The 22,769-nt window shown below is 42.7% G+C and overlaps 1 protein-coding gene across 9 annotated transcripts in view; it reads right to left on the reverse strand.

The window, feature by feature from the left end:
* The window catches only part of gphnb (gephyrin b), a 165,078-nt gene that overhangs the window by 51,868 nt on the left and 90,441 nt on the right, over nucleotides 1-22,769 (reverse strand). For all 9 annotated transcript variants that reach the window (XM_078173891.1, XM_033648392.2, XM_033648390.2 and 6 more), the window contains exon 8: nucleotides 20,418-20,552. In XM_078173891.1, the coding sequence (XP_078030017.1) occupies nucleotides 20,418-20,552 (135 nt within the window). The remainder of the gene's footprint in view (nucleotides 1-20,417; nucleotides 20,553-22,769) is intronic.

Consider the following 22,769-nt stretch of genomic DNA (forward strand, 5'->3'; position numbering starts at 1 on the left):
TGCTAAGCAGATTTTAAAAAAGGGAAAAAGAGTAGTGCGCTGCAAAAATCTCTGTGTGAAGTCTTATTTTCTTAAATCAAGAGATAAAAATCTTGTCAGTGCAGTGAGATTATAAAATGCCAGTCAACTTGTTTCATGTATTTTCTAAAAATGTTTTTGAAGGAATACTTTTGGAAATCTTCCTTTTTGATTTCTTGCTGAGTGTAAGTTTAGACTCTCTGACTGATGCCGCTGTTGTGTCTTTATTCTAAATGTGAAGCTACTGCCAGCAGCCAGTTAGCTTAGCTTAGCACAAAGACTGGAAAACAGAGGAAACAGCTAGTCTGGCTCTGTCACAGGTGACAAAATCTATTGCTCACTAATAAACACATTTAGAGCTGCAACTATTATTATCCTTATCAGTTTACCTGGTGATTATTATTGTTTCGTCTATAAAATAGTAAAAAATGTTCACCCTAGTTTCTCAAAGTCTAAGGTGACGTCTTTAAAGGTCATGTTTTGTCAGTCCAAAACCCAACGATACTCATTTTAATATGATATAAAACAGAAAACTGCAGGAAGCCTCCATATTTGAGGTAATTTGCTGATAGCAGCATCGGCCGTTTTTTTGCTTGAAAAATTATTTTAATGATTGATCAGTTATTAAATTGGTTGGCAATTATTTTTCTGTCGATGAACTAATTCAGGGGGTTTCGGCCATTTTCAGGCCAATGACCCCTGAGCTGAAAAAGAGACGGAGCAGGGACCCCCTACAAATATTGTAAAAAATTAATTTGCACTCTGAAAATTTTTTCAGACTTCTATCGCTTGCCTGTAGCTGCTCAGTTAGCAGCAGTTGTAGCATAGCTAGGTGTGTTAGCCTCATCCTTTGCACTTTTGCTGATGGTTTCTCAAGTAGAGGGTATGTCAGCGTCTCTGGCTCAAAAACTTATACACTTGTAATAATAATAAAGCTAACTGAACAATATTTTTTAATAAAACATAAATATTAGCTAACTAGTTCACCTTGCCGTTATGTTTAAGTGCTGCACAGTGATTTAGCGTACGCTAGCTAACATTATCGCACAAGAATTCATGGCCAACAGTTAGCTTGTTATTACTGTTGTGTACTGTAAATTAACATAGATCAATTCATATTTGCTAATACAGTGGATTCATGTTACTGTTTATTTTCAGACATATTTTAATTTTTGAAAAACAAAACAAAAAAACTGGACAACCTGTTGAAGACCCAGGGACTAATGGACCAAATCCTTGCAGCTCTAGACACATCTTTTTTTTTTTCAATTGTTATCACAAAAACAAAACAACAAAAAACTAAAGTAAATAAATAAAAATGACACCTTGTGCTTTAACTGGAGGTTTATGTGTCAGACTATGTTGTTTCCTGAGTCTTGTTGTCCCTGTGAGGTTGCCATAAAACCAGCTGAGTCTCCAGAAAGTCGATGCTCCCAGCCAATACTTGTACAGACATTAAAAAATGAGTTACATCACATTAATTGGTGAGCTTCAGAGGTGCTTGTAGGTGTATTTTGTTACCTCTGGGCAGAGCGAAGCTGGCTGTCTCCCCTTGTTTTCAGTCTTCATGCTAAGCTAAGCTAATCAGCTGCTGGAAACAACACCATATTATAGACATGAGAGTGGTCTGAAATTTAAATATTCTCTTGGGAAGAAAGCAAAATAAGTGTACATATTTTGCAATGTGTTAAATTTCTCGTTTGAGAAAATGGCACAGGAATGACATGGAAAAGGATTTTTTTTAACAGAAAATTAGCACATGCTTGTTCTCTTTTGGATTTCTGGCAAACTCAATCCAAACATGTCACTTTGATTCTCAAATTTTGCCCAGGAAAATTTTAAAACACTTAATTTCTGCATTTTAGTGAATTCTTATGCATCAATTTTTTGCCTTTTCTTCATCAATTCATGGTGGAAATGTCTTAAGTTTGATCAAAATAAAAGCCTTCTGCTACTTTTATGTTTTTATTATTCTAAATACTGAGAGAGACATGTCCCCTGTGTCCCTCCTCAAATCTACACCAGTGACTTTAAATTTTGCTGGCCTGTGCTAACATCATCTATATCAATATTTTAGTGGTGTCTGTGTAAACCAGCGAGAATCAACAATTCAGTGGAGCAAACAGGAATAAAAAGCATTAACTAGCCCTGCATGGATCTATTCTCCACACACTGTGGGAACCTTTGTGTAACTTAGCATCGATAAAGCTGCGAATTTATTGCTGCACCTGACATTTAGCTATCGGTAGAGTCTCCATGGCCGCATCAATATCCTGCTGCTTCTCCTTGTCAGCTGTTTAAAGCCGTCATGGATTTTGAAGGTGCTGCTTCCACACTTCTTCATCCATTTTGCCCTCATTTCCATTTACAGTAGCGCTCCAGCTAAGCTGCTGTGTTGGTGACTGGAGGGAAGCACATGGCAACTCCAGGGAAAAGGGAAAACAGCATAGGCGCTGGGATCAAGGGGTTTCTGATTCCTCTCCTGCATGAATTTCACTGTGAGGTGCTGTGGGTAAAAGCAGCAGCTAAACGAGGAGAGGAGATGTGGATGGAGTTGCTTCTGTAAGCTGATTGCTTGACTTAAACACTGATGGAGTCCTGCGAGATTTCTACATTGTCTCGCTTGCTCTTCCTCCTGTCTTTGCCTTCACATGAGTGTGTAATGTTCTCCACCTTCTACCGCTGCAGGAACACCACAACCACAACATCAGGCACACAAGCCCCTTCATCCCTCCTCCTCATCCTCACCCTGCAGCCCTACAGCTAGTTTAAACTAGTCAACAGTCCCGTCGCCACATTACTCACCCTTCTACACCCCTCAACTCATTCACGGCCTGACGGTGTACCTCATTCAGGCATCATCATCATCATCATCATCATCCTCAACAGCAGCACACATGCACATATTTATATGCACTTGTATTCACAAACACACACTGTACACGCAAATGCATCCATCCCCCATTTCCACTCAGTTAGTAATACAAAATCCTTCACTTATTAAACAGGCGCACAAATTACTTCTGCGCACACACACACACTCACACAAACACACACTCAAAACCTGTAAACATTCTCTCAGATATGCAGGAGGAAAGACATTACTTACCATCTTCTGCCTGGAGTCGGAACAGAATGAGCTCCCCGGCACATGCACACAAGAACACACACACACACACACACACACACACACACTTTTACACACTCACTAACTGGGAGAGGGTGAGCGAGGCAGGGTGAGTGAGAGAGTCAGAGAGAGAGAGAGAGAGAGAGAGATAAGAAGGGAAGGCTGGAGTGAGAAGGACGCACAAGAGAGAGAGCGAAAGAGCGGCAAGGAAATGCAACAGCCAAAGAGACAATAAGGAGGAGGAGGAAGAGGAGAAGGAGGAGGGTATATAGCTGCACATACGGTGCTGCGCTAAATCATACACGCATGACTGAGGTCTGTGTGCGCGCGCGTGTGTGTATGTGCATTTCCCATGAGCGTTTCTGTTGAGGGAAATGACGGATGTGACTCTTTCCCTCACTTTCTCTTCTCACTTTCTCACTCTGTCGTTTCCATACTGATTTGAGATGATTGAGTCAGGGTGGTTTGGTGGTTTTGGGGGGAGGGGGGGTTGGACACCCAGGCTGAGCTGATATGAGGTGAGCTACCGGACCTGTCCTCAGGGATGGACAGATGGCTACAGATAGACAAACGGACAGAGAGACAGACTGTGCAGCACAGGCCCAGCTCGCCAAAACCGTCTTCCGCTTCCTGTGTGTTTCGTTTCGTTCATTTTCAATTACATCCATCCTTCCTGCCCCCCTCCACCTCCCACTCTCCCTCAGTCCCTTGTCCTCTCTAACTCATTAGCTCGCCGTCCCTTTCTCTCTCGTTCACTCCCTCCCACTCTCTGTTCTTTTCTCTCCTTCCCTCTCCCTTCGCCTTTTCTTTCTCACTCGCTCCATCATAAATCCTCCACACCTCCAGCAGGCCAGGAGACGAGGAGTCACTTTTATGAGCCTTACTGCACTGGAGGAGGACAATAACACATATCTAGAAGTGCTGCTGCTTTGCCGGACACACACACACCACACACACTCACGGCAACAGACACACAAACGGTCAATAATGTCAGGTAAAGCCAAACATGAATAATTTCAGTGGAACACAAAGGCGTATAGCAAGTCCTATCTATCGTTTCCACAGGGGAATAAACCTGTGAGGAATGACGACACAGGCTTTAAAACAACGCCGGAGTGTCACACTGCGCCAGGTCTCAATGTCCTCATCTGAACAGACCAACTAAACCAACCAGTCACTCACACAATACATGCACATGTACACACACTGCGGTGTCATGGAAATAGAGAAACACATAGGTAGAGCACAAAAACGACCATGTGAGCATTTACCACTTAAACTGGTGACAGATTAAAGGAAAAAACAAACTGGACTTGCTTGCGTTTCTTGAAGACGTTTCGCCTCTCATCCAAGAAGCTTCTTCAGTTCTAAATGACTGGTACGAAGTTGCAGGCTATAAACCCTGTGTGGGTGGGAACCCTTGCAGAGTCGTAGGGGTCACTTGAGCTATTAGTTTCACAATCGTTAAGGTCACAATGTGAGTCGTAGACCCACCTGGCCACCATGTGAGTTCTTAGGGTCCGAAGGGACCAGGGGTGAATGGGTGTGAAGTCGTCCCAAGACTGCATTGTAGGTGGTGGACAAGTAGTGTCGTAAGCTTATCAATACACTAATGTCAATTAAAATTGCATGTTTTCATTGATAGAGGCTTCATATTTTATGATAAATACACGTCTTTATCACAAAAAACACAAGAAAACCTTTGAAGGATGTTTTCCGCAGCATCTTTGTAGTTGAATATCAACCATAAATGAGGAGATATAGCCTCATTTTTCTATATAAAAAAAGAGCAGAAGAGTCTCAAGTTTTTTTTCCAGTCACCAGTCTAACCTGCAGTCTTACTGTCTGGCCACCATTCACCAATCAAAAGGTAGGGAAGTCATCTTCTGTCATCTTTGTAGCCTTAAGCCACATAATCACTTACAAATTTTAAGTTTAAAATGCTGTTTTAAAACTAAAACAATCTCTGTACAAATGAGCGTTTTAGCACCATATCAGAATTTGTCTAGGTCTTCACTAACACGCATCACAAAACACATCCCATGACCAGTCATGTACACTGGGCTAGTGTAAACAGGAAGAAGACTGTCTATGCTGTGTTTGGTTGCTTAGAAACAGAAAGTACTTTGGGGATGGCAAAAGGGAGAAAGGGTCAAATACCACAAAGACAAACCGTCACATCCTACATGTGCAAGAACTGGACAACAACAATAGAGGAGAAATCTGTTAATATACTGTATATCAATTAGGTTTCCTCTAATGAACCCCTCTCTCCCCGCATGCTTCAGCCTTCCCCTCATCCAAAGCAAGTACGCTACCTTGTGCTGATATGTTTACTTCCGTGGATATTCCGTATCACAGCCATGACATGCAACCACAGTGTCTCAGGTGAAAAAACGCAGTATCTCCAAAGCGCTATCAAATGCTCTGAGCTGTGCATTTCCTCAGGAATGCCTGGCATTTGCAGCTGGGGAAAAAAGTCTTTGGTGGACATGAGGCCTTAATGAAAGTAACACATGAATATAAGGTGTCAAGGCGGTGGGAAAAAATCAGGAGTCCTTTCAAAGCAAATATGGAGGCATATCAGAGTGGTATTGGGCGCATCATCCATTGCCGAAGGAAGCCATTGCAACCACACAAGAAGGAAAAAAATCACAAAAGGTGTGTAGGCTTAGCTATGTTTTGGCTTGCCATGCCATGACTAATAAGACTCAAACAGGAAGCAAACGTCGGTGTCTGCGTCGTTGTTTCTTAAAGTCTCTGTTTCCACCTGTCAAGACCAGATCCAACCAAGAGTTCAAACTAACAAAGGGTCAGCAGCGCTTTCAGATGTCTCCGTTTCAGGGTTTCTAAAACACCCGAGTAGTGTGGACGCTAGGTGTAAGCAATAGTTATGTCTTAAAACAAAAATGTATTAGTGTGGCTGTTGCCTTAGAGGTGAAACAAGGGTAAAAAAAAGTCCAAAATAATAATGAAACCATTTCGTGATCCCTCCTGCCCTGTACAGAGGCAGCAAAAACCAAGAGCAAATATTGTTAGTATGCGTCCACACACATCACACATTATAGATGTGCCACATTAGTGAGTAATGTAAGTTCTTGTATATGCTGACCAAAACAAAAAAAGACACACACATACACAGGAAAACATGCAGACAAACACTCCCAATCCCCTTCCAAGGTCCCTGACAGTGAGAGCTAGCAGAGCCATGCACCCAATGCACGGACATTAGTAGAGCCATTCCAGCAGAACGCACCCTGCTCCATCCTCACAGCTCAAAACAGGGTCAAGGGGACAGAGGGGTTTACAACACACAAACACACACTTCCTACTGTATATTTATGATAGTTATGGACAATACAGAGTCACGTCTCCTGTACTGTTCTAGGCTGCAGGAAGAGAAGCTGCCATACAGGCTGTAGATCATTGATCCATCACACTACAGCCGGATGATTTGACATTGGAACGGTGCTAACGTATACAGCCGAGGCATAAATCATTCATCTCCCTCTGTCTGATCACTTCGCTCTGTCAACGATTCCTCTGCCACCACTCATTTGCAAGTGATGATTCTGTGATCTGCGCACAGAGCAGGCTCAAGCTTAACAGCATGTGCAGTTCACACACCATGACTACCGCGTTTGTTATGACAAGTGTGAGAATCCTGTGAGGGACAGAAAACTGTTCAGTAGCCAAGGCTGTTCTTGTGACTGTGAGCAAAGTTACTCTTGTTGAGGCAAACAGTGTGACTGTACCTATACTCTACACTAAGTACCAGGTGGGTAAAGGTTACAAAATAAAGGAAACATTTAGATTAGTGCTGAAAAGATTTGTCAAGTAATCACTGAGTTGATAATTAAGTCATCTACAATTTAAATTATTCATTGATCGTTTAAGTCATTTATTAAGCTCAATGCCAAACACCTGCCAGTTTCAGCCTCTCAAACGTGAGGATTTTGTGCTTTTCTCTGAACATGTGTCAAATATTTTTAAACAATTTTCTGACATTTATAGACCAGGATATCGACTCGTTGAAAAAATACCCTGCACATTAATCGGTGATGTAGATAATCTTTTTTAGGCCATAGGTCAGAAAGTGACAGATGAGTTTAGCACAACAAAATGTGCTAACTTTACCAAAACAGTAGATTATCGTTGGTGTGTAATAATCCATAGATCTTGACTGATGTATTGATTCAATGATCAACAATCCAATATCACTGATGCATTGTCAAACACTGGCAGGCTGATAATGACAAGCAGCAAAGAAAGAAAAAGATGAGGATAACGTTATTTAACTGGGAATAAATCAGCAGTATGCCTATATTTTGGACTGCTTAGAAAATACAGGCCAACAGACAGAGCACATGCTGTATGAAAACAATACTCTTATGAAATAAAATACTCAGGAATCATGGCACAATGTTACCTGCCTTGCTGGGCAGCTCACTCCGCTAACTTCTTGCTACGGCAACATTAGCTGCTCTGTTTCAACAATGTTTGACTGAAACAACAAGTTTACAGGCTAAAATTCAACTGTGCTGTTCTGTCGGAAGATTCAGTGACTTAAACAAACGGTGAGTAAGAAAAAGTATAAATAATAAATACTAGTCCTTACCCATTGGTAGCTTTTTGACCTTCTACCTATGCCAATCCTCAATGCCTATGTGCAGTTTCACATAGATTGACCATGTCAGTGAGTAGAAAAACATGGAACAGACAGAATGACACACTGACAGTTTCTGTGATTATGTACAGCATACCATACCATGACTTAGTCATACCAAAAATTAGAAAAAAAACCCAACAACATTCGGCCACTGGGGGAGCCACAGCGATTGGTGGAATTTTAGCCATTTTTAAATATTTTTCTATTGTTATAGCGCCACCCAGTTGCCAATTAGAGTTAAATTTCTCCAGTCACCTTGAGGCGTCCTGTTCTACAGATCTACCAAGTTCAGTAAAAATCAATATGGCGGTTAGGCCTAGATAAGAAATGAGCTCTCTAGCGCCCCCATTTTGTTTGATCAGGTCAATAATGGAGGGGTCCCCTCAGATTATGTGTGGTCATATGTCTACAAAGTTACATTGTGATCGGTGAAACCCTTGAGATGTTATACAGCTTTATGTGATGAGCCACGCCCTCCGCAATATTCATTGCCTTATAGAAGCTCAGTTTTAGTAAGTTTTCCAACTTTTGCCAAGAGGGAACTTTAGATATTGGTCCCTAGATTATGTTCACCAAATTTCATGCAGATCGGTCAAACTTCCTAGGAAGAGATCGATTTGAAGTGTTTTTCAAAAAATTCAAAATGGCTGAAAATCTATATAATCGGAAGTTATGGGTTCTTGAGGCAAATTTGTTCCTCATGAGGAGAGGCATCTCTGTGCAAAGTTTCATGTCTCTATGACATACGGGGCATGAGATATGCCCATTCAAAGTTTGCCATTTCAATCGGTTGCTATAGCACCCCCCTTTGGCCAACTGATGTAATACTGTTTCATTCGCATCCTCCCATGACCCTCTACTACTGTGCCAAATTTCACATGGATTGACCAAGTCAGTCAGGAGAAAAACGTGGAAAAGACATCATTATATAGTAAGATAAGATAATTTGTTAGGTTAGAGGAAAACTCCACTAGCCGCTATAGGCTAATTCAGTGGTTTTCAAATGGTGTGCCACGATGCCAATCCAGGTGTACCATGGAATTTTGTGATAACCACACATTATTATGGCAATAATCAACTTGGGCTATACAAAATTTTAATTGACTGTATCAGTATGTTGTGTGCTGCCATTTCCCAATAAAGAGGCATACTCTAGCTGAAAAATGTAATTCAACTGAATTTAATTGAAAAAAAAAACACCCTTTATGGTGAACCTATTTGTCACCGTTTGCACATGGGAATTATGAGTGACCTACCACCGTAAGAAAACAGAAAAAAAACCCACTGGCAGTACTTGTATCACTAAAGTCTTGTGTTTTCTCATATTCATTGTCTTATGTCGTGATAAGGGTGATAACACAGGTTATAGAAGCTAATGAGCACAGATGTAAACAAAGGTGTACCTTGGGCATAAAAAGTTTGAAAACCACTGGGTTAATTTATACATTTTAGAAGTGCCTAAGCTAATAATGGTAACAAGCAAAAAAAAATAGCTTTGTCTACAAACCTTGACAGTTATTACTGAGCCTAATTTTATACTTTTGTTAAATGATCTTGTTTATCTGTGTTTTATGGCTGTCAAGAGAAATTTGCCTTCAGGGCTTTAAGCCAGATAGTCCTGAAGTTTTAGGAAACAGATCAGCGTTTGGGTGAAAAAGGAAAAAGGATTCTTCCAGGAAGGTTTACACTTAACTGGCTACAATTACTTTCATTAGTTATGTGCTGTCTTTATTGTTTCTGGCCAAAAGCAAAAACGAAAGAGGCAGCAGCTTCTTCTGTAACATACTGTGTGCAATGGGCAATATTGTCTCATATCGATCACAGGCCCCTAAATTGAAATGAATTTAATCTAAATAGTTTCATGGCAGACTTTGGCCCAATCCCAATACCCCCCCTTGTCAACTACCCCTTAGCCCTTGGCCCTGCCCCTAGCCTTTGCCCACAACCCCTTGGCCCTCGAAATGAAGCAACGAGGGGTAGGGGTTGAAATCTTTCGGTTGAGTTCATCCTACCTATTGTGTTTGCTGTATTCATCATGCTACGTTTGATAAAGGACAGACGGCAGGGGACTTCTGCTAGCTAGCTACCCAGCTAACATTATGAGGCAGCATAGTTATACTAGCTGGCGTGTTATCGTAATGTGAAAAATTTCACAATTTTGCAGAACAGGACAGATGATAGACGCCAGATAGTGCGAGCTAGCTAGCTAGCTAACAAGCAGCCTGACGATGGTAACGTTAGCTATGTATGAACTTTTTTCCCCGTCTCTTGCTCGGTGGTAGCCATGGCGACGTCTACCCCTCGCTGGCAAGTCAGCATCTGAAATCTCTCGCTCCGAAGGGCTAGTTTCATACCCACTAGTCCTCGTTATACCCCCTACCCCTACACGCGATAAGCAATTGGGACACCCCTACCCCTCGCGGGAATGCGCAAAGGGGGGGTATTGGGACAGGCCCTTTGGGATACTGGCTAATATTGTATCATATATCTATATAATCTATATAATATCATATCGAGATTAAACTAGTGATGCACACCCGTAGTAGCAAATATAGTAACATACAAGTAAACAGCACTGCTGTATCTAGTAAAGCTGCTTCACCACCACATACTCAAAACAGATTAAAAAGCTCGTATCCATCTTTATCATCAGCATGTGTTATGGGTCTGGTATGGATGTATGAATGAATGTCTGAGCCTGCCTGTTTGCACATGTGTGCATACAGTGTTAACATGCTAATTTTTTGCTCATGGCAGTGACCAGAATGGCAATACGTCCACGGTGAAGGTCATGGAAGTGGTGTGCGCTGAATTACACTGCTGCACTGTGACTCATTTCCCACATTCCAGTGAAGAAGGAGAAGTTGATTTCCATAAGCCTTGGCCTTGGCTCCACAGCCATACATCAAGCCATTAATCAAAAAAAAAATAATCTTACAGGACCAGTGCAGAGTGAGGCAGTGTCCTCTAGGTGTACAGCCAGCACCTGAAAGAGTTTGTGCAGAGGCATCATGGGAGAGTGAGAGCACTGAATGCTTTAATCAAAATAAATGCCAATATCAGTCAAGTTGATGGGATGTTTGGAACAGTATACAACACACGGAGCATAAATACTGGTAGCACCTGCAGATGCATCAAGGTGAAAGCTCCGATCAAAGGGGCAGCTGCCAGGCTTTAGAGGCATCATCGTTTCAGGCCTTAAATTCATATAGAAAATGAATTTGTGTGATGTTATACTGACTTATTATCAGCTGACAAAAGGAATCCAATAAGTGCAAGCAGATTAAAAAAATCTGTTTTTTTCCTCATTCCCCATATCTTGTAGTTAGTGTTCATACAGACTTGATTTGATTTTGGTGGACAAAGGTCAAGGTCACTGTAACATGGTTCGTCTTATTCTTGCGAACTGCTCATGCTGTTCATGTACTGCTTATAGATTGACAATTGACTACAAGGTGACACTATTTCAAATTGAGTTGATTAGGCAAAGGTGCTTTATAGCCAATTCCAAGCAAAAACTCAGGACATAGCCTGGTTGGATCCAGGTTAGCCATGCAGCACAAGTTGCCATGGCAATCTAGCCAGGTTAACAAAGAGCCGCAGTGGAACAGAAAACCCTGGCTATAGCTGTGTCTCAGTTTAGGGGCTGCAGCCTTCGAAGGCTGCATTTGGAGACTGATTGCGTCACATTGGCGTCCCATTTCGAAGGCTCCTTTCAAATGCGTCCAAAAAATGCAGCCTTCTTTCCCAGAATTTGGAGGTTGCAACAACCGGTGATGCAACCAGGAAAGCTTCCACAAACCAGACCATCCCATTTCGGAGACCATTCGGTTTGGTGATGTGGTCTTCAAAGGACATGGCCAACGAAGACCGCGAAGGCCGCGTCCTTCAAAGGCTGCAGCCCCTGAATTGAGACACAGCCTATCTTGTGTTGTGGTACCCCTCTGGATGTTGACACAACTTTTTATTAGGGAACTATTTTTGAACTATAACAGGATATCTTGATTTGACGTTCAAACAAACAACAGTTACTCAGTGTCTCAGTGTTTGCTGGGATTCCCTGTTTGTCAGTGGTGTCTGTGGCCTGATGACGTCGATCCAACCTTTCAAAGTGAAATGAATGTGATGTGATTCTTTGGCATAGGCACTATTTGTGATTTTTTTTCTTAAATTTGTCGCTTCAGTCTCAAGGAACTTCCTACTTTTTCTTGCAAATTAATGCCCTTACATCCTCAGAGAATATCTGAGCATTTTTCTCTTAAAGTTGTGATTTGTTCCCCATAAAATTTCCTCTTAAATCTCTAAAAATATCAAAGGTTTTGTCTTGTAAATGTATGACTTTAATTTAGAAAATTCAGAGTATTTCTTGGACTGTTACCCCCCCTTTCCCCAGCTCTGTATTATTCTCATTTTAGTGCTACCACTTTTCCAGCTGTGACCTATGACAGAGTAGGAGGGCCATTGTAAGTTTTAAAAATAATATTTCCCGTAATTGTTGATGGATCTATTTCTTCTGTAAGTAGTATCTAAATGATTGGCACTATCAGTTGCTGCCAAAGTCTCATGATTCATAACTGAGTCTTATTGTCTTATCTTATTGTCTTATCTTCCTCCCTTATGACAAAGGTCATGATAACTCTTTAGTCATCATCTCTGTTGTAGAGATTGGGGAACATGGACTTCTCCAAGAAGAACATTGATCAAATCAAAGAGCAGAAACTTTCTACAGCTTTGAAAAAACTTTAATTAAGGAGAAATTATCTCAAACACTTGACTTTGAAACCAACCCATCGTAAAAACAGAAAGGGGTCATCTGTACCCTTTGACCTCCAGACAGCAGGCCTGGTATCAACGTTGGATTATTCATTTTAAGTGCAACCAGACGTCATATTTTGAGCTTGTAAAATAATCCTGCATCTTTTAACATACACCCGACTCAGGCAGTAGTATTTCTTGTGGCTGTGTCTCAGCAAATGAGTGCTCATAAAAATTCAACCATCTCTAGTGAAAACAGGAACAGGAGACAAAACCCCAAAACACGCACGCGCACGCGCGCGCACACACACACACACACACACACACACACACACACATACTGTCAACCATCCTCTGAGTCAAAGCCCATCTCCCATATGCTTCATTAATCCAAACTCACCATTACATAACTGTACTAAATGCTCACAGGAGTGGAAGGGTACAACTACCCTCCCTGTATCTTGTGTGTGTGTGTGTGTGTGTGTGTCTGTCTGTCTGTCTGTCTGTTGTCTGTCTGTCTGTCTGTCTGTCTGTGTCCGTGTGCATCTGCCTGTGCGTGCTGTCTTGTGTGTGTGAGCACAAGTAAGAGACAGTGTGACAGAGAAAGAAAATCTGGTTACATGAATGGCTGTAGAGCTGCTCAGTTTGTAATCCTTTTGTATCTGCTTGCATTTGTGGGCTGCATGTGTGAGTGTGTGTGTGTGTATGAGACAGCCACTTTCTCCTTTAAGGATCATTTTGTGTGTCTTTGTGCTTGAAATCTTTGAGAAACTACAGTGCTCCTTTTGACACACACACACACACACGTTCATACACATTTATATACATTTTTGCTTATGCATATGTTCAGAATCCATTAACAAAGACTCTCTGCACATTTAAATGTGTCACATGCCATCCACTTGAGAACGCACACACACACAGACATAGCTCGTAACCTGACAAACGCTACATGAGCTGAAGTGCTGATACATGACCTGTGTTTGTATTTACGCGTGTTTCTATCTACTCGTGCTTTGCTCTGCGAGCCGTGGTGTCCGCACTGCTTATATGGAGAACCACTGCAGCAGCTCTGGCAGTGACAAGATTAAGACCTACTCCATACCTTCTACTCTCAAAGCCACCACGCAGCGCTGCCAACAAGACCCAGCTAACAAACTAACACAGCCCACAGTGGCACATGAAATGCATCAGTGAACAGAGCCATTCTGGCTCCGGCTCCGGGGACATTGTGTACATACTGTCGGCAGCCGCTTGCAACGTGGGAATTTCAAAGAACATATGGCAGCTTGTCGCTGGGAAACAGCCTGTGACAGAATCTAAACAGGCTAAGAGCTATACCTAGAAAAGCCATTAACTGTTTGTTATCTGCCGCCCACAGAGACGCACACATGTCCAGACACGCACGTCACACACAAACGCTGACTAATGTGGTTGGCATGTGATTGTGACAGGCTAGCGATGCTCAAACTGGGTCACTGACAAAGAAAGGCTTCAGTGGAGAGACAGGTGTGATTGTGTGTTTGGATGTTGGGTCAAGGGAAGAGAAGCAAGGGGGGGGTGATGGGAGATGACTACCTCACTGCATCAGTGGAGCCAGTAGCTGCACTGGGACAACAGCAGCAGCAATAAAGCTCCCAACTGTCCAATTATTTACAGCTCCACACTCTGTAGCTCAGCTGAGGTCAGAAACACCTTGGCTAAGTCTGAGGATCTCTGATCATGATCAGTCATACAAGCTGTGATCACCACAAAGTGGGGCACAAAGCAGTGGTACAGTGATAGTTGACTAGGTGGGGGTATTGCTGGGTAGATGGGTAGATTTCAAGCAGGAAGTGGGTATTCTCCCCTATATACTCCAGTGGCTTTTTGGCTGAGAGGTGAGTACACTGTAAACAAGCAGAAAACAGGTGGCTATACCCTCTACTACACCACTGGCGCAGAGCACAGTGTAGAACAAAGGAGTGGCACAGGATTGGGTCAACAGTATGGGCCAGGTTGCCAGAAAGCACTTGGATATTTGAAAGATAAAACCAGAAAGGTAGCACCATATATTTCCACTCAGCACAAGCTAGAAACTGGCTACTGTCCTCCTGAAAAGTGGCCAGTGGTCAATATGGGTTTAAAGTTTAAATTGGTGGTTTAAATGCCACAATCATTGTTAGCTGCTGTTAGCTGCTGAACGAGATGCTATAGCTGCGCAGTGGCTCTCGCTCCCTGGTTTGGAGGGTTTGTGTGCTACTGATTTAGCTGATAATGAAAGTCCGTTGGCTGTATGTATGTTACTGTGCTACTGGCTTAGCTCCTACAGAGAGTCTGTCACTTTACAGCAGTTTCGATTCTTATTTCAGCTTCTTCAGCAAACATGCCTTCAATGTCTCAGAGCAAAGAATACTGCTTATTTTTTCAAAATTATAAAACCTAATTTTATTTACTTGCCAATTTTTTAATCATTCAAATTTGGCTGGGTGGTCCATGACACATTTTTTTCTGTGGTGTGACAAACTCATTACACATATTTATTTTTGCTTTACCCGGACTTAAAGCGCAACCTGGTCTCACTTCCAGCTCATCAAATACCAACAAAGCAAGGCAGCCTTTAGTGGTGGTATGAGACGCATTAGGCAGCAGCATTTTTTGACGCTTTTTGAGAAAGGTGGATGGGTTAAACAAACTTTGGACTTTCACCTGGGAGACTGCTGCTCATTTCCCGTTTGAAACCAAAAGTCAATCAAGTTATTTTAATAACAATGTAGTGCGCTAGTATGTGTGGTGTATTAGGCTAGTGACGTATTATGTTAGTAACAAACATACCTACTTTATGAACAGCCATGATGTTATTTTTCTAAACTGAACCACCTGCTAACCTAAACAAGATTTTTACCAAAGTTCTAAGTTTATTTTGAAGAGAAGAAAGACTGTGTTCATTTAATGAGTAGAAACTGTGTATTTTCTGTGAAGCAGAAGTTTATTTTGAAAAGTATATTCACGCGTCTTCCCTGATCATCCAAAACTGATGCTGGAGGGGTACCTAGAGCGTCACACTCTGACGTGTAGGGCAACTGACCAAGACCACAGATGTAACTGAAAGAACTCTGATTGTACTTTTAAAGAGTGAAATTCTAGTGGTATGCTACACCCAAAGTGCTGTTGCTGCAATGCTTAGCATCATTGTTCGCTCCGCAGGAAGCAATGTTTCAAACATGCACACGCTGTGCACGCCTAAGTCAGAACTGCAAAAAACAATATTAGCTGTTGTATGTTGTTGAATTTCAAGCTATTGCTAATGTATTCATTTGGCAATATAAACGTAACCAGCAGCAGCAAAGACAAAATAATGAAATCACAAACACCTGCAGACTGAGGAGTCCAGGAATCAAAACTTAAACACAAGATTATCAGTAAGATATAGTGGTGTAATGCATAATGACACAGTGTAGTCAAAGGACTTTCAGTGACACCTCAGCAGGTTTGAGCCTCACATAAGCTGCGGCTTGAATCCAGGCATTCAACACTTTCCTATAACTCTCTGTGCTGTCTCACAATGTGCTGCTCAGCTCTCCACATCTCGACGGATTGTTTTTGCATACAGCACAACTGCATATTCAAATATCTACATTTACAACAGACTTTAAAAAAACATTGTTGCCAGGGTTCAGTCGGCTCTCTGGCGCTGACCTCTCATCGCTCCACAAACACCGAGTGGAGAGAGATCTCCTCTGGCTGCTTCCTCTGTCTCATGACCCGCCTATGTGCCTGCCCTCCTTCCTCCACTAACATCCCATCCCTCTGTTCCCATGGCAACCCCCTCATCTTTCCCACAGCACCTGCCTGCTGTCCGGGAGACACATGGAGACATGACACTGACAGATGAGGTGAAAGAGAGAGAGAAACAGGAGACAGTGACAGAGAGAGAAAGAGAGCTGACGCCATTCTGCATTTTAAAAACCTGCAGGAGAAATTGGTGAAAACATAAAAGGATACTTGGACATTTCATATGACAATTTTTGCTTTTTTTGCATCAAGAATTGTGTCACTTGAACAGAAGACAAGTTAGCACTCCTCGTTGTAACCAACTGGCACCATCAGCCCCAAATGAACCTGAGAGCCGTCAACATGTGGTGCATTATGGGCTACAGACCGAGTGCTAACAGTGACAGCAACAACATTTTGGGGAGAAAGAGGAACACACATGTAGACAAAATGTTAAAGTATCCCATTAAAGCGGGGACAGACAAAGCAGACTGAGGGTATTTAGTTTTAAAAAATAATTGCAATGTGTTGAATTAAACCTGGGGAATAATTCTTTAAGCATCCAAGCGTGAGAACCACAACCTGCTGTCTCCAGAAACACACAAGTACACACACGCACACTCACACACTTGAACAACAGGGTTGTTACATAGAAAACACATTGAAACAGACACAAAACGAACAGGTTGCAAAGTTGACACACTGAAAGAGAACACTGGTCAAGACTGTTGCGTGTGTGTGTGAGATGTGAAGTGCTGCAAAAATGAACTGTTACTTTTATTTTAGATAACCTGAACTGAAATTAAGATGTAAATACAAATAAATAAATAAAATAAAACACTTTAGCTACACAAAATGCGATAAAAAAAGTCAAGCTGGGGGGGGGAGAGCAGTGCAATCTTTCTTTCGCTGAAATAACCAGCCCCTCCAGGATGTTGTCATCGCAACAGCTGATGCAAATTCAACCAATCCCTGTTAATTCTGTGCAACCTTGCATTTTTGTTCAATCGCTGCAACTTTTCCGCAAATTTGACCAATCATCTTAGGTTCCTGTATGTCTCACCAATCATAGCAGTGCCCCACATGACGTCACAAAACTTACTTCCTTTTTTTCTGGTTGATGAGCAACACCAACGTCTTGCATTAACGATCAAGGCCTGAGAGGCAGTTCCCTAAGGTCCTGCACAAAAGCGGTATTACGACATCAAATGACAAACACTTGGAGAACACACCTGGAGAATGGCTAAAACGCATGACCAGACAAGCAATTCACCATGAGAGAGGCTGCACCATGCAGATCTAAAAGACGTGCTGAAAGAATCAAGATGTGTTTGATTTAACGTGCATGGTTAGTGGTAACATTCGTGTGGTTTAACTCACAAACTCAGAGCTGTGTGGTTTTATTCTCAATGGAATGAGTTCTATTTGATTTATAAAAGTCTCTGTCAGGACTACAGAAAGGCTAGAATCACTAAATCAATTGATGATTTTGTGCTATAGGGGAAAAAGATACTCTGGCTTGTTTTTGTTTCTTTAAGCCAATCAGAGTCATCTTGGGCAGCACTACGCCCAGGATGCAGCGACGGTGCTCTGGCAAAATAGCATCTGGGATGTTTTGGTTGAACATTTAAGGTGCTGACACACCAAACCGACATCAAAGAACTAGCGGCGATGAAAGCCAACTGTTGCGTCGTCTACGTCACCTCACGTTGCCCTGTGTCAGTTGCATTTGAACACACTACAAAGACTACATCCGACGGCCAAGTAGAACGTACGTTCTGTGCCTGCGTGAGAGAGAGCGGAGTGACAGAGTGGTACATCCTGTCAGCCGAGGGGTTTCCTATCTGTGCAGCTGAGCTCTGCAGCACCTCCACGGACTTAAACCTGAATAACAAACCAGGGCTCGGTGCTCCGGATGGATCCAAACGGAGAGCCAGGGCTAGCTGGGAGGCTAGCGGTGGCTAACTGGCTGTGCTTCCCTCCAGTCATGCTGCGGCTAACACTCCCAGCTAGCTCCGGTTTGTTATTCAGGTTAAAGTGGGAAGAAGCAGCGGGTCTGTCAGGCAGCTGAGTGAAGTGGAGCCTGAGGGGGAAGCACCGATTAGCCCTGGTTTCACTACAGGCAGATTCACTCGCTACAGGGGCGAGGTAATAACACCTGAACAGTCAATCAGAGTGATCTCTTTCACCAACAAGCTCCCCCGCCGATTCAACATGCTCAATCGGCTGAAAAGCCGCTGACGCCAACGCTGAAGTGCCGACGGTGCGGGACACACCGCAAAAACTAGGGCGACAGACGCTCACTGACAGCCCGACTTTGACCGACGACCGACCATCGGCTTGGTGTGTCAGGGCCTTTACACTGAGTGAGACAGAGTCTGAGCTTGTTGTTTTTGCGTTGTAGATCTTTACAAAAATGGACTAAAAGAACAAAGCAGGCGTGCCTTATTGCACGATTCAAATCTTCAAAACATGCCATTTTCAGTGTGTAAGTTCTGAGCTCAGAGGTTGTTGTTGGTGTTTCCGGTAGCGAAGGGGATTTTAAAAAGGATAACACACAGATAGCAAAAAGAAGGGAGGATGCAGGCTGACATCAGCGGCTCAATGACATGCTAATAGCCACAGTCTCCATCTGATGAGTCAGGCTACATTTTTAATAATTTACACACAAAATTATTTCTGCTATTTTCACTTCCTCCCAGAATTGCATTACAAAAAAATATCTACAAACACTGCAACATGCATTGCAACTTCTTCGAAAAGCTGCCTTGAAATCAGGTATTTTAGCTCGCAACAATCCCAAAAAAAGCCTGCGAAAATCCTGGAGGGACTGAATAACTGAAATGAAATAGTGAAACACAATGAGAAGTATTTGTCTTTTTGAGTATGACAGACTAGAAACCATACATGTAAATGACAAACTGTATAGCTACAATAACCATGGCCTGTGGAGGTAAACGCAGTTGAGCTGTGGCAGACAACCAGTGGGGCTTGTGTGTGTATGAATATATGCAGTGTGTGAGTTGTTGGAGGTGTGTGTTCTTGCACTCCTGTCCTGGTGAAAACCTGTTTTTATAGCACAGACTTTTGCTGAGGACTTTCCAAAGGGCAGGTTTTGATTCAGGATTTCTGTTTAAGGTTACATTTAAAATCAGGATCAGATTTAGGGTTAGTTTGAGGATTAAATCCGTACATTACAATAGGGTTCGGTCTGTGTGAAAATTTTTAACCAGTTTGATGTCAAGCCAATTACATGAACAGACCAGTATACTGAATTTTACCAGTAGGCATTGCACTTGATTCAGCAGCTGCTCTTGAGAGGAACATAACACCATGTCCTGACAGCAAACAAGTGTTCGACTACAGCAACGCATAGCTTTATATCGCAGCTCCTCACATCGAATCCCTGAAATACGTACTTCTGTCACATCATGTAGACAAACCACACACCTATCAGCTATGCACTGGAATGAATAGAAACGGACCATAGGACAAAAGTTCAGCTAAAAACGGCTCAGTGCATCACTTGTGGCCATTTAGGACTCTTTCACTGTCTTCAAATCCAAAATGTTGCCATATTGGTGCTGCTTCAGTTTTCTTGAGAACCTAAGGGTGCTTTCACACCTGCCCTGTTTGGTTCGGTTTAATTGAACTCAAGTTTGTTTGCTGCCTAAGTGTGGTTTGTTTGGGCAGGTGTGAACACAGCAATCACACTCAGGTGCGCACCAAAACAACCGGACCGAGACCTTCTTGAAGAGGTGGTTTCGACCCGGTTACAAATGAACTCTGGTGCGGTTCGTTTGTGGTGAGAACGTGTCCCTCCATTGTGACATTAGAAAGTGTCACATTTATCTTGCAAGTGTACTCTTCTTTAACGTTTTGTTTACTTCCTGGATTTTTCCCACATGGAAATTCTGACCAATCAAGAGCAGCTTTCTCGCACAAAGCATTTGATCTGGTCCGCTTGTAAATGCTGCCGTGAGAACACGGGGATTAGGAAATGAATACTGTCAATGTAAAGTCCTCACATGATAAATTTGTGTCTGTAAGTGTGTACAGTGTGCGTGTGAGTGTGTTCACTGTACATGTACTTACTTTGGGTGTGGGACAGGAAGCGGTCGAAAGGCGGGACGTGGCCTGGGCGCGGGGCGACTCCGAGGGCGTGGTGCTGAGAGAGGCTGTATCCCTGGGCAACACCTGCACACCCCGCGAGATAATGGAGTCTGGGATCTGAGATCACACACACACACACACACACAAACGTACGCAGACACACGTGCATGTAAACACCACGCACCATAAACACAGGCAGCACGCATACACACACTAATATTCCAGATCATACATATACTACACACAATGTCCACACGCTACAGACCTGAACACAGAAACTAGACGAGAGGACAGATATTCCAACACCTCTGATGTCAGACTGAAACATCCACACCCACTGACATGGTTGAGGCAGATGAATGACCTCAGAAATGAAACATGGAAGTGATGACAATAATGAGATATCGGGGGGCGGAGTCTTACCAACTTCCTTCTGTGACTGGACAATGAAGTGGGATGTTACCCTGACAACAGAGCCATAAAGCAGGGTCCAGGCTGCAGACAGGGCAGGATAGGATGATGGGTATGGAGAGATACTTGATGTTACATGTGACTGCACACAATACACACACACACACACACACACTCTGATATATGAAGAGACACACAGTCATGATATATGATACACAGAGATATATGACAAACTCATGTTGAGGAAGAGATTCACTCTTTTTCAACTCAAGACTTTATAATCATAACGCAGCTCACTTTTTAATAACAGGAAGTTCAGTTCACGTTCAGTACATCCATGATATGTACCAGCCTTTGGCCTACATATACAGTACAGGCCAAAAGTTTGGACACACCTTCTCATTCAATGCGTTTTCTTTATTTTCATGACTATTTACATTGTAGATTCTCACTGAAGGCATCAAAACTATGAATGAACACATGTGGAGTTATGTACTTAACAAAAAAAGGTGAAATAACTGAAAACATGTTTTATATTCTAGTTTCTTCAAAATAGCCACCCTTTGCTCTGATTACTGCTTTGCACACTCTTGGCATTCTCTCCATGAGCTTCAAGAGGTAGTCACCTGAAATGGTTTCCACTTCACAGGTGTGCCTTATCAGGGTTAATTAGTGGAATTTCTTGCTTTATCAATGGGGTTGGGACCATCAGTTGTGTTGTGCAGAAGTCAGGTTAATACACAGCCGACAGCCCTATTGGACAACTGTTAAAATTCATATTATGGCAAGAACCAATCAGCTAACTAAAGAAAAACAAGTGGCCATCATTACTTTAAGAAATGAAGGTCAGTCAGTCCGGAAAATTGCAAAAACCATCAAGCGCTACAACGAAACTGGCACACATGAGGACCGACCCAGGAAAGGAAGACCAAGAGTCACCTCTGCTTCTGAGGATAAGTTCATCCGAGTCACCAGCCTCAGAAATCGCAAGTTAACAGCAGCTCAGATCAGAGACCAGATGAATGCCACACAGAGTTCTAGCAGCAGACCCATCTCTAGAACAACTGTTAAGAGGAGACTGCGCCAATCAGGCCTTCATGGTCAAATAGCTGCTAGGAAACCACTGCTAAGGAGAGACAACAAGCAGAAGAGATTTGTTTGGGCCAAGAAACACAAGGAATGGACATTAGACCAGTGGAAATCTGTGCTTTGGTCTGATGAGTCCAAATTTGAGATCTTTGGTTCCAACCGCCGTGTCTTTGTGAGACGCAGAAAAGGTGAACGGATGGATTCCACATGCCTGGTTCCCACTGTGAAGCATGGAGGAGGAGGTGTGATGGTGTGGGGGTGTTTTGCTGGTGACACTGTTGGGGATTTATTCAAAATTGAAGGCACACTGAACCAGCATGGCTACCACAGCATCCTGCAGCGACATGCCATCCCATCCGGTTTGCGTTTAGTTGGACTAACATTTATTTTTCAACAGGACAATGACCCCAAACACACCTCCAGGCTGTGTAAGGGCTATTTGACCAAGAAGGAGAGTGATGGAGTGCTGCGGCAGATGACCTGGCCTCCACAGTCACTGGACCTGAACCCAATCAAGATGGTTTGGGGTGAGCTGGACCGCAGAGTGAAGGCAAAGGGGCCAACAAGTGCTAAACACCTCTGGGAACTCCTTCAAGACTGTTGGAAAACCATTTCAGGTGACTACCTCTTGAAGCTCATGGAGAGAATGCCAAGAGTGTGCAAAGCAGTAATCAGAGCAAAGGGTGGCTATTTTGAAGAAACTAGAATATAAAACATGTTTTCAGTTATTTCACCTTTTTTTGTTAAGTACATAACTCCACATGTGTTCATTCATAGTTTTGATGCCTTCAGTGAGAATCTACAATGTAAATAGTCATGAAAATAAAGAAAACG

This window comes from Epinephelus lanceolatus, chromosome 13 (assembly GCF_041903045.1).
Source record: "Epinephelus lanceolatus isolate andai-2023 chromosome 13, ASM4190304v1, whole genome shotgun sequence".
Taxonomy (NCBI): domain Eukaryota; kingdom Metazoa; phylum Chordata; class Actinopteri; order Perciformes; family Serranidae; genus Epinephelus; species Epinephelus lanceolatus.